This window comes from Heliangelus exortis, chromosome 11 (genome assembly GCF_036169615.1).
Source record: "Heliangelus exortis chromosome 11, bHelExo1.hap1, whole genome shotgun sequence".
Lineage (NCBI taxonomy): Eukaryota > Metazoa > Chordata > Aves > Apodiformes > Trochilidae > Heliangelus > Heliangelus exortis.
The window spans coordinates 1,104,828-1,115,936 of record NC_092432.1 but is presented as its reverse complement, the minus strand read 5'-3'; the positions used below and the strand labels follow the sequence as shown (position 1 = coordinate 1,115,936).

Here is an 11,109-nt window from a genome sequence, read left to right as displayed (position 1 = left end):
TTCCTCTTCCCACCCCGCAGGAGCTGGGGAGCACCGGGGGGATCACGGCACACCCGGAGCACAATTGCAGCACCCCCCCAAAAAAAAAACAACCCCAAACCAAAACAACAGAACAGAACAAAACCTCCCCATTGAGGTGTAATCGTTAACCAAAGGCATTTTTCCGATTTTATTTCGCGTGGGGTTTATTGCTCTCCTGCCTCGTTAATTTTTTCCCTCCTCGGAACCGCCTCCCGGCCACTTCCCTCTGCCCGGCCCGCCCGGCTTGGCCCGGCTCGGTTTGCACCAGAGCTGCTGGGACAAGGGAAGGTGAAGGGTAAGGGCAGGGAGAGCTGAGGGGATGGTTTGGGGCTGGGAAATCCCAGGGATGCTCCCAGGGATGGTGGGGACGGCCCGAGGAGCAGCTCCTGGGAGGTTGATGCCCCCATCCCAGCCTCCAGCACCCTTCCACCTGGTGTTGCCCAAGCTAGGAAGGTCCTTGCAGGAGGACAGAGAGGTGATAAGGTTGTTTTCACCTTTATTTCCCAGGCTGGAGGTGGAGGTGGAGGCAGGAGAGGAGAAGCTGAAGCCACTGGTGGGTAAGAGATGGAGCTGTGGGGGCTGCACTGTGGGGTGGGCAGGGGGGGGAGCAGCCCAGGTGGCCCCCTCAGGGCTTTCTCTGTCACCTTCAGGTGCTCCAGGGATGTGGGTGCTGTTCCCCCATCACCCCTGGCTCTGCTGGGGAGATGAGAGGTTAAATCCCTCTGGGTGGTGGGCTCAGGGCTGTGCTCCCCCTGCCCCTTTGGTGGTGGGGATGGATGTCACCTCCCCGGGCCACAGGGACCCCCCAGGAAGCATTTGGTCCGTGTGGGTGTGTGGGACCCCCCATGGGGGGTGGCCAGCAGGTCCAGGGAAGGGATTCTGCCCCTGTGCTCAGCCCTGGGGAGGCCACAGCTTGAGTCCTGTGTCCAGTTCTGGGCCCCTCAGCTCAGGAAGGAGATTGAGGTGCTGGAGCAGGTCCAGAGAAGAGCAAGGAGGCTGGGAAGGGATCCAGCACAAGTCCTGTGAGGAAGGGCTGAGGGAGCTGGGGGTGTTGAGGCTGGAGAAGAGGAGGCTCAGGGGAGACCTCATCACTCTCTCCAACTCCCTGAAAGGAGGTTGGAGCCAGGGGGGGGTTGGGCTGATATCAGTGGGACAAGAGGGCATGGACTAAAGAATTTTTTCCTAATATCCAACCTAAACCTCCCCTGGCAGAGCTGGAGCTCTGCCAGGGGAGGTTTAGGTTGGATATTAGGAAGAAATCCTTTACAGAGAGGGTGATCAGACACTGGAATGGGCTGCCCAGGGAAGGGGTGGATTCTCCATCCCTGGAGATATTTCAAAAGAGCCTGGATGTGGCACTCAGTGCCATGGGCTGGGAACCACGGGGGGAGTGGAGCAAGGGTTGGACTTGGTGATCCCAGAGGTCCCTTCCAACCCAGCCAATTCCATGATTCTATGGGGACACTGTGCCACGTCCCCACCAATGTTTGTGTCCCCCAGGCCACCTGCCCTGAACCTGGAGAGCTTTGCTTTGCCTGCCTCGGGTTGTCCCTGTCCCATCGTGTGGTGTGAGATGCAGGCAGGGGGGGTGTGAGCCAAACCCCCATCCCTTGGAGAAGAGCATCCAGCTGGAGCCCTGCCCCACACCATGCTGAGCCTCAAGCTACCCCGGCTGCTCAGCATCCACCAAGTGCCTAAGGTCAGAGAGGAGATTTCCTTCCTATGCCTGGGGTTTGGGGGGTGACAAGGTGGGAGCAGCATGCTGGGCTGGACATCTACCCCTCAGGGCACTGACCAACCCCTCCCCAGCACCCTGTGCATGGGGGGACCCCTGCCCATGGGGGGGACAGCTCTGTTCTCACACTGGGGTCCTGGGTTATGGGCACTCTCCTTTGGGCAACCTTCTCCTCCTCCCTTTTCCTCCCTTCTCCGCCCTTTTCTTCCCTTTTTCTCCCTTCTCCCCCCTTTTCCTCCCTTTTCCTCCCTTCTCCCCCCTTCTCCCCCCTTCTCCCCCCTTCTCCCCCCTTCTCCCCCCTTCTCCCCCCTTTTCCTCCCTTTCCCCCCCTTCTCCTCCCTTCTCCTCCCTTCTCCTCCTTTCTTCTCTCTTCTCTCTTCTCCCTTCTCCCTTCTCCCTTCTCCCTTCTCCCTTCTCCCTTCTCCCTTCTCCCTTCTCCCTTCTCCCTTCTCCCTTCTCCCTTCTCCCTTCTCCCTTCCCTTTCCTTTTTCCCTTCCCTCTCTCCCCCTGCTCACCCCCGTTCTGTCCCTTCCCTCCCAGGGGTACCAGGAGCAGGGGATCCTTTTTGGGTACCGTCCCCCCAGGAGCTCTGCAGCCGATTGCCTCCTCAGCGTCTTCCAGATGACAAACGAGACCCTAAATATCTGGACCCATTTCCTACCTGCCTGGTAGGTGCCACGTCCAGGGCCTCCAGCAGGGTGTGAGGAGGGGGCAGGGACAAAGGGGTTTCTCCGTTCAGGAGGGGTCAAACTTTGGGGCGCTGCTGGGGTCCCCATCCCTGGAGGTGCCGGGAATCTGAGGGAGCTTGGGGTGCTGGGTTGGTGCTGGGACTCCTTGATCTCAGAGCTCCTTCCCAACCTTCCTGACCCTAAGGGGGGATCCTCGCCTTCCTCCCCACACCCAGGTACTTCGTGTGGACCCTGGTGGGGAGGCTGCAGGGGCCGGGGGGCCGGGAGGACCCCCACTCCTGGCCCCTCCTCGCCTACCTGCTGACCTGCTGCATCTACCCCCTGGCCTCCAGCTGTGCCCACACCTTCAGCACCATGTCCACCCGGGCCAGGCACATCTGCTACTTCTGGGACTATGCAGCCCTCAGCATGTACAGCTTGGGTGAGCAGGGGGGGCTGGGGGGCATTGCCCCAGCAGGGGAGAGGAGAGGGAGCCCAGGGTGCCCCCAGGGATGGAGCTCCAAGGGCTCAGACCCATCCTGGGACAAGCAGAGAGGGCAGCTGCCTGGGTGTAGGTTCTCCTAATGCTTGGGGGGGACGTGAAGCATCTTTGGCACCATCCCAATCTGTAATTTTGGGGGGTGGGTTTTGTACCCAGGGATGGAGCTGAGCCCTGGCTGCCCTGAGGGCTCAGACCCATCCTGGGACAAGCAGGGATGGGAGCTGCTTGGGTGTAGGTTCTCCTAATGCTTGGGGCGGGGTCTGGGGAGCATCCTTGGCACCACCTCCATTTTTGTAATTTTGGGGGGTGGGTTTTGTACCAGGGTGGCCCCAGGGATGGAGCTCAGAGGGCTCAGACCCATCCTGGGAAAAGCAGAAATGGGAGCTGCTTGGGTGTAGGTTCTCCTAATGCTTGGGGGGACGTGAAGCATCTTTGGCACCACCCCAACTGGAAATTTTGGGGGGGTGGGGTTTGTACCAGAGCAGCCCCCAGGGATGGAGCTGAGCCCTGGCTGCCCTGAGGGCTCAGACCCATCCTGGGACAAGCAGGAATGGGAGCTGCTTGGGTGTAGGTTCTCCTAATGCTTGAGGATGTGAAGCATCTTTGATACCACCCCAATTTGTAATTTTGGGGGGTGGGTTTTGTACCCGGGCAGCCCTGGGAGGGGGGTTTGAACCCAGAACAAGAGAAAACCCTAAACCCCCTGAAGACCAAAGGTGTCAGTGCTGCTGGGGGAACCTGGGATCTTCCCGTGGTGCTCCCAGCTCCTCAGGGTGAGCTTGGCAGGGCTGGTGAGGGAGGTGTCCCCAGGAGCTCTGCAGGGTCCCAGGAGGACACGGGGGGTCCCAGGAGGACACGGGGGGTCCCGTCACTCAGCAGGCACCTCCTGTGTCCCCAGGCTCAGCACTGGCATACTCAGCTTACATCTTCCCAGCAGAATGGGTGGGCAGCACCTTCCACCACCTCTACGTCCCCGTGGCCGTGCTGAACACTGGGCTCAGCACCAGCCTCTCCTGCTACTCCAGGTAAGCTGCTGCTTCCCCTTGCTAACGAGCATCCTGGTTAATTAATGTCACTAATGAGAGCTTCCAGTTCCAGGCCTTTCTCTAAAGCTGAGCCTTAAGCTCAGGAAGGGGGAAGGAGGAGGACGGGGGGGAGGTTGGGCAAGGTGCCACACGTGGGGCCAGGGAGAGTTTGCAGATGGAAAAAAAAAAAGCAAAACAATTGAAGCAGCTTTAATTTATTAATTTTTTTTTTTTTTTTTGCAAGCTCCCGAGGTGGTTTTCTGCAAGAAGATCCCCTGTTGTTTTTCTCACTTCACCTCCCCAAAAAAGGGGGATGTTTAAAGCTGTGTCTGGGCTGTGGGCTGTGCTGGTGGCAGAGGAGGGAGCTCAGCACCCATTGCCTCACTGCTGAGGCACGAGCAGGGCTGGGTGCTGGGGGTTTTTTGTTCTTCAGTGGCATGAGGCAATTTGTTTGGAATGACTCAAAGGTCTGGAGCACTCAGCTGCTTCCCCGTGGGGTGGGATGGGATGGGATGGGATGGGATGTGCCACCTCTCTGGGCTTTGTCCTGGAGATCCCACCCTGCAGAGCAAGGTTGGGGGGGGTCTCATGCAGTGCTGTGCAGTTTGTTTTGGGGAATGGGCACCTCCCCTCCCTTTTTTCCCTCCAGTTTGGCATCAGGATTCCTTCTGCTTTGGGGTGGCTTTGTCTTTTGGGGTGTCCTGGGCACACGGTTGCCTGGTGCAGCATCCGGTAACCCCAGGGGTTTTTTTTCCCCCCCAAAACCCTCCCAACCTGGGGCTGTGTTTCCATGCTGCTGTGTTTCCCTGTTTCAGCACAGGGAAAGCTGCTCCCACCTCCTGTCACCCTCAGGAGGGAGGAATCCCAGTGCCAGGCCCCTGGAGAGGGGGGGCTGGGGGGTGGGATGCAGCAGAGCATCTCTGGGGGTTCTGGAGAGGGTGAGCACCAAGCTCCCCACATTCCCTATGGGGAAGAAAATCTTGAATTTGAGGGTGGGGAGAGCCTGGAACAGGTTGGGAGAGTTGGGGGTGTTGAGGCTGGAGAAGAGGAGGCTCAGGGGAGACCTCATCACTCTCTCCAACTCCCTGAAAGGAGGTTGGAGCCAGGGGGGGGTTGGGCTGATATCAGTGGGACAAGAGGGCACGGACTAAAGAATTTTTTCCTAATATCCAACCTAAACCTCCCCTGGCAGAGCTGAAGCTCTGCCAGGGGAGGTTTAGGTTGGATATTAGGAAAGGATTCTTTGCTGAGAGGGTGCTCAGCCATTGGAATGGGCTGCCCAGGGAAGGGGTGGATTCTCCATCCCTGGAGATATTTCAAAAGAGCCTGGATGTGGCACTCAGTGCCATGGGCTGGGAACCACGGGGGGAGTGGAGCAAGGGTTGGACTTGGGGATCCCAGAGCTCCTTTCCAACCCAAATGGTTTGGGATTCTGTGAGAGAAGAAGGGAAATGGGTTAAAACTTGGAGAGGGGAGATTGAGGCTGGAGATGGGGAAGAAATTCTTGAATTTGAGGGTGGGGAGAGCCTGGAAGAGGTTGAGAGAGTTGGGGGTGTTGAGGCTGGAGAAGAGGAGGCTCAGGGGAGACCTCATCACTCTCTCCAACTCCCTGAAAGGAGGTTGGAGCCAGGGGGGGGTTGGGCTGATATCAGTGGGACAAGAGGGCACAGACTAAAGAATTTTTTCCTAATATCCAACCTAAACCTCCCCTGGCAGAGCTCCAGCTCTGCTAGGGGAGGTTTAGGTTGGATATTAGGAAAGGATTTCTTTCTGGAGAGGGTGCTCAGACACTGGAATGGGCTGCCCAGGGAAGGGGTGGATTCTCCATCCCTGGAGATATTTCCAAAGAGCCTGGATGTGGCACTCAGTGCCATGGGCTGGGAACCACGGGGGGAGTGGAGCAAGGCTTGGACTTGGTGAGCTCTGAGGTCCCTTCCAACCCAGCCCATTCCATGATTTTATGACTCCCCACCTTCCCTGGGGAAATGCCTCTGAGAGCTGGCAGGAGACTCCAGCCTCCCCTTCACCTCCTCTGCCCCCCAAATCCATGACCAGCCCCTCTCTTTGCCCCCAGGTTCCTGGAGGTGGAGCAGCCCCTGTTCAGCAAGGCTTCCCGCACCCTGGCCTTCGCCTACCCCTACCTCTTCGACAGCATCCCCCTCTTCTACAGGGTATGGGGCTGCTGCAGCCTGAAAATGCTTAGCAAAACACCTCATCCTGTTTTTTTTTTTTTTTCTTTAATTTTATTTTATTTTTAACTGCAAAAGAAACCAAACCCCGGCAGGATTGGGTGATTCATTCCTGCCCCTCTCCCTAAGCTGATTCCTCCCCCTTCCCAAGTGCTGCCCTCAAACGTGGCCCCTGCTGGAGATTTTGCTGCCTTGGAAAGCTGCAAGTTTCCCAGGTCCTAAACTTGGGAATAATTTGGCTGCAGGGAGCTCTGAGGACAGGAGGTACAGAGCAGAGAGGTTGGAGGCAACAGCTCTGGGTCCTGGGGTTGGGTGGTGGGGGCTGGAGGGGCTTGGGGGATTGGAAATATTGTTCTGTTCTCTTTTGTGATTTTTTTTTTTGTTTGTTTGTTTTGGGGTTTTGTTTTATTCTGTTTTGCTTTGTTTTATTCTGTTCTGCTTTGTTTTATTTTGTTCTGCTTTGTTTTATTTTGTTCTGCTTCGTTTTATTTTGCTCCGCTTCCTTTTATTTTGCTTTATTTTGGTTTTATTTTGTTTTTCTCTGCCTCCGGTGCTGCTGCAGTTCTACAGGTGTGCAGCAGAGAGCTGCACGGATGCTGCCATCCTGCTCCACTACAAACACACCCTCTGTGCCTTCCTCACCTGCTTCATCTTCGCCAGCCACCTGCCAGAGAGACTGGCACCAGGACACTTTGATTACATTGGTGAGTGGCCCCCTCAGCCCCCTCAGCCCCAGCCTGGAGCTTGGAGCACATTCCCTGATGGGAATTCCACCTCATAGAATCATGGAATTGGCTGGGTTGGAAGGGACCTCAGAGATCCCCAAGTCCAACCCTTGCTCCACTCCCCCCGTGGTTCCCAGCCCATGGCACTGAGTGCCACATCCAGGCTCTTTTGAAACAGCTCCAGGGATGGAGAATCCACCCCTTCCCTGGGCAGCCCATTCCAATGCCTGAGCACCCTCTCTGCAAAGAATTCTTTCCTAATATCCAACCTAAACCTCCCCTGGCAGAGCTTCAGCTCTGCCAGGGGAGGTTTAGGTTGGATATTAGGAAAAAATTCTTTAGTCCGTGCCCTCTTGTCCCACTGATATCAGCCCAACCCCCCCTGGCTCCAACCTCCTTTCAGGGAGTTGGAGAGAGTGATGAGGTCTCCCCTGAGCCTCCTCTTCTCCAGCCTCAACACCCCCAGCTCCCTCAGCCTCTCCTCATAGGATCTGTCCTCCTGGGCTTTCATGGATGAGATGCACAAGTCACAGAAACACAGTTCCCCAGCCTGGGTTGGGTTGGAGGGACATTAAATCCCCTCCAGTGCCCCCCCTGCCATGCTCAGGGACCCCTCCCACCCCCCCAGGGTGCTCCAAGCCCCATCCAAACTCCCACATTTCCAGGGATGGGGCAGCCACAGCTTCTGGGGGCACCCTGGGGCTCAGCACCCTCAAATTAAAGAATTTCTCCCCAAAATCTCTTCTCCATCTCCCCTCTTCTAGTTTAAAACCCTTCCCCCTCATCCCATCCCTCCAGGCCCTTGTTCCAAGTCCCTCCCCAGCTTTCCTGGAGCCCCTTCAGGCACTGGGAGCTGCTCTGAGCTCTCCCCATTGCAGTTTTCTCTTCTCCCAGCCTGGCTCCAGAGCTGCTCCAGCCCTCAGATCAGTCCTGCCTGGGTAGAGCAGGAACATCTCCTCTTCCAAAACGTTTCACAGAGGGTTTCATGACCCCAAAGCACTCTTTTTTCCTGCAAAAACTGTGCCAGCCATGTCTGGGAGCCCATCCTGGTCCCCATCAGGGCTTTCCCTGCTCCCATGTGCAGGAGCAGAGTCCTGGGCACACCACGTGCCCTGAAACTTGGGAAGGAAAAGCTCCAGGGTCTGCAGACAGTAAACAGAAAAAGCCACAGAAATCAGGAGGATAAATAGCAGTCGGATAAATATTTAAAAATGTGATGCCTGGAGGGGGGAGGGAGGCTGTGGGGCCCTCTTGGTGAATAAAGAAAAAGGAGTTTCACAGAATCAGGGAATGTCAGGGTGGGAGGGACCCCCAGGCCCCTCTGCTCCAACCCTTCCCATGTTATTGGTGATGGGAGATGTCCCAAAGTGGGGGAATCCCCCCCTTCCCCTGGGAGACCATTCCAACCTCAGGGGGAATGATTTTCCTCTTGTGTCCAACTGGGATCTCCCCAGGAGCACCTTGTGCCCCTTGTCCATGGGATTCCTGGGAAACAGGGAGTCTCCAGCTGCTCTGTAGCCCCCTTTAAGCTCTGGGACATCACCCCCAGGTCTGTCCTGAGCCTCCTCTCCTCCTGGCAGCACGAAAAGTCCCTTGGTGAGTGGTTGTGGCTTTGTTGCAGGGCACAGCCACCAGGTTTTCCACGTCTGTGGGATCCTTGGCACCCACTTCCAGATGGAAGCCATCATGATGGACATGGCCCAAGGCCAGCACCAGCTCCTGCTTCCCACCTCCCTCCAGACTCTGGGATCCATGGGCACCTCCTTGGCCATCAGCCTGGTGGTCATTGGGCTCTGCTCCTCCTCCCTGCCCTTCATGCCAGAGCCTCCTCAGAGGGAAAAACCCCACTGAGGCTTTGAGGGGAGGTGCTGCTCCAAGGGAAGGATCCCAAGCCATCCCTGTGTGGTGAGGATGAGGAAGGAAGGGGCTGATCCCCCCCTTGCCCTGGCTGAGAAAATGTTTGGTGAGTGCTTTCTGGAGAGCAGAAGAAATTTGCACTGGGGGTTTTTTGTACATAGAGCTTTAAGAGCTGGGAAGAGGTTATGAAATGCTTCTAATCAACTTGCTGCTTCAGCCTGAGAAATGTTTTTAAAAAAAAAAAAATAACCTTAACTTGTGGAGAGGAGTGCTGCTGCTTCCCCAAGGAATTGGCATTCATCAGGTCTGCCTTAGGGAGGGGAATTGGGGGGCAAGGGGAGGGGGGCAAGGCTGGGCACCCTGTGACACTGTCCCTGTCACCAGGTCACGCCCCTAGCCAGGACTCCTTGGGGAAGCCTCTCCCAAGGGCTCCCTAAATAATGTTTTCACCTTGATAGTGGCATTATTTTGGTGAAAAATCCCTCAAATAACCAAGTCACACAGCCTTAAGCTGAACCCAAGTGCCTGCTTGGTGTGTGTGGGACTGAAGGACCAGAGTTGCCTATTTTTTAAAATTAATCTGTTTTTTTTTTTTTTTAACCATGACCTGGGAAGAGTGGTTCTGGAAGAACCCTCCATGAATAGCTTGGGTTTGGGTCCAGTTCCAGTGCTGAGGTGTCAAGTCCTGTGGGAGAGCTGAGCTCCCCCAGCGTGGCTGTGCAGAGCATGGGGGGCACTGTCCCCCCTTTCCTGTCCCCCCCTTTCCTGTCCCCCCCTTTCCTGTCCCCCTTTCTTGTCCCCCCCTTCCTGCCACCCCCTCCCAGCCAGGCTCCTCTCTGCCCTCAGCTGTGGAATTAAACATAAATGGAGGAAAAAACCCAGTCCCAGGGGTGGCTGTGGCACTGCACCCTCCTGGAGGTGTTCCTGGAGGACACCAGGGGACATTTTCTGGTCCTACTCCCAGAGAAGGGTGTTTTTTTCTTTTTTTTTCTTGGTGTCTGGGGAGGATGAGCCATCAGCTGAGTTTGTCAGCGTGGAGCTGGGGGTGTTGGTGGTGAAAGGCAGGGCAGCTCAGCTGGGCACCCAGGGTATCAACCCCTGGAATTTTAAAGCAATTCCAGAGCTCAGTCTCTGCTCACCTCATGCCCGGGCTGTTGCTCCTTCCTCTCCTTTGCTGCCTCCTCTGGATTTTCCAAGGAGAGGTGGAAAACTCTGGAGATCCCAGGCTGGTCCAGGGGAGGGGCAGAGCTCAGGTGGTGGCCCCATCCAGGTTGTCCTGTTGGACACAAAGAGGAGGTGCAAAGATTCCTGCTGGGGAATCTTATCAAGCTCCTTGATAATCAGAGAAGTGTATAATTTGTTTTGTGTCTAATTACCTCTGTCAGGGTCTAACTGATGCACTTTGGAGTGGCAGCACAAGGGCTCCTTAAAGATAATTCTGGGACAAGAAAGCCTTTTGGAAAAAAAAAAAAAAAAAAAAAAAAAAAGCTTTCTGTTGAAAGCTGACCAAGATTTATATTAATATTTATTAACACAATTGTTCATTCAACTGTTTTATTCCGTGGGAAGAGGAAAACTAGAGGAACTCTGGCACTGATACCTGCTCACCTGCTTTGTCCAGTTCCCTAAAAATGCCAGCTCTGAAAGCTGAGCTCTGCAGAGATAATTACTGATAATTGCAAACCCTATTTACCTGGTGTGCTCCTGGGACTGGAAAGGAATCTGGCTCTGCCTGCTCTCAGAGGCTGCAAAACTTCCATCCATCACTGCACACTTCTGCTTCCCTCTTCAACTTCTGAACCCGGGGAGCCCTCTCATCCTCCTGGGGTGAAATTATTTGTAGGAAAACTACACAAAAAAACCTCCCAGAGTGTATGGTACACGGCCATCATCCCTCTGGATCCTGCAGCCTTTTGTCTGGAGTGTGTTTTCCACCCTGGGCAAGTGAATGTTGGAGGTGGGAGCAGCTCAGCTCAGCCAGATTCCTGATCTCCAGCTGGAGAAAGGCCTCCAGAGCTCTGCTCCACGTGCTGAATTTTATTTGTGTAAAGAAATAAAGCAAGCACTGTGTCAGACTGCTAGGAGTAAATAACACAGGCTGTTTATTTGTTGAAAAGTGTTGCTTTTTGGGGTTTTTTTTTTTCCCTCTCATTGTGTGCCTGCACCCAGCCCAGAGCGAAGCCCAAACAAAGGCATTGACTTGATGACCAAACCCCAGAGAATGTCACTTTTTTTTTTTTGTGTTGTTTTGTCACTGGGCTGGGGGAACCCTGCAGATCCAGCAGATTTGAAACTCTGATTACCAAAGCTCCTCTGGGTTAGGGGCAGAGGGGAAGCTGAGTGCTCCTGAATAACTTTTCCTCCTCTGCTGAGCCCGGCTCATTCCT

The 11,109-nt window shown here is 55.4% G+C and overlaps 1 protein-coding gene across 2 annotated transcripts; it reads left to right on the top strand.

Moving 5' to 3' along the window:
• The first annotated feature begins 178 nt into the window (after positions 1–178).
• Positions 179–8,977, top strand: PAQR5 (progestin and adipoQ receptor family member 5). 2 transcript variants are annotated; one of them, XM_071754102.1, is made up of 9 exons: positions 179–316; positions 529–574; positions 1,522–1,720; positions 2,297–2,424; positions 2,661–2,866; positions 3,825–3,951; positions 6,026–6,122; positions 6,703–6,844; positions 8,487–8,977. In XM_071754102.1, the coding sequence occupies exons 3-9, from the start codon at positions 1,670–1,672 to the stop codon at positions 8,714–8,716; spliced, it is 981 nt and encodes a 326-aa protein (XP_071610203.1). In that variant the 5' UTR covers positions 179–316; positions 529–574; positions 1,522–1,669; the 3' UTR covers positions 8,717–8,977. The 2 variants fall into 2 exon arrangements, with proteins under 2 accessions (XP_071610203.1, XP_071610204.1); XM_071754103.1 differs by having other exon boundaries at positions 529–578.
• The last annotated feature ends 2,132 nt before the right edge of the window (positions 8,978–11,109 follow it).

Excerpts from the sequence above, each read along its gene's own strand:
- PAQR5 (XM_071754102.1), top strand. The coding sequence starts at position 1,670 with ATGCTGAGCCTCAAGCTACCCCGGCTGCTCAGCATCCACCAAGTGCCT. Across the intron at positions 2,867-3,824 it reads CCTCAGCATGTACAGCTTGG|GCTCAGCACTGGCATACTCA; the intron begins GTGAGCAGGGGG and ends CTGTGTCCCCAG. Across the intron at positions 6,845-8,486 it reads AGGACACTTTGATTACATTG|GGCACAGCCACCAGGTTTTC; the intron begins GTGAGTGGCCCC and ends GCTTTGTTGCAG.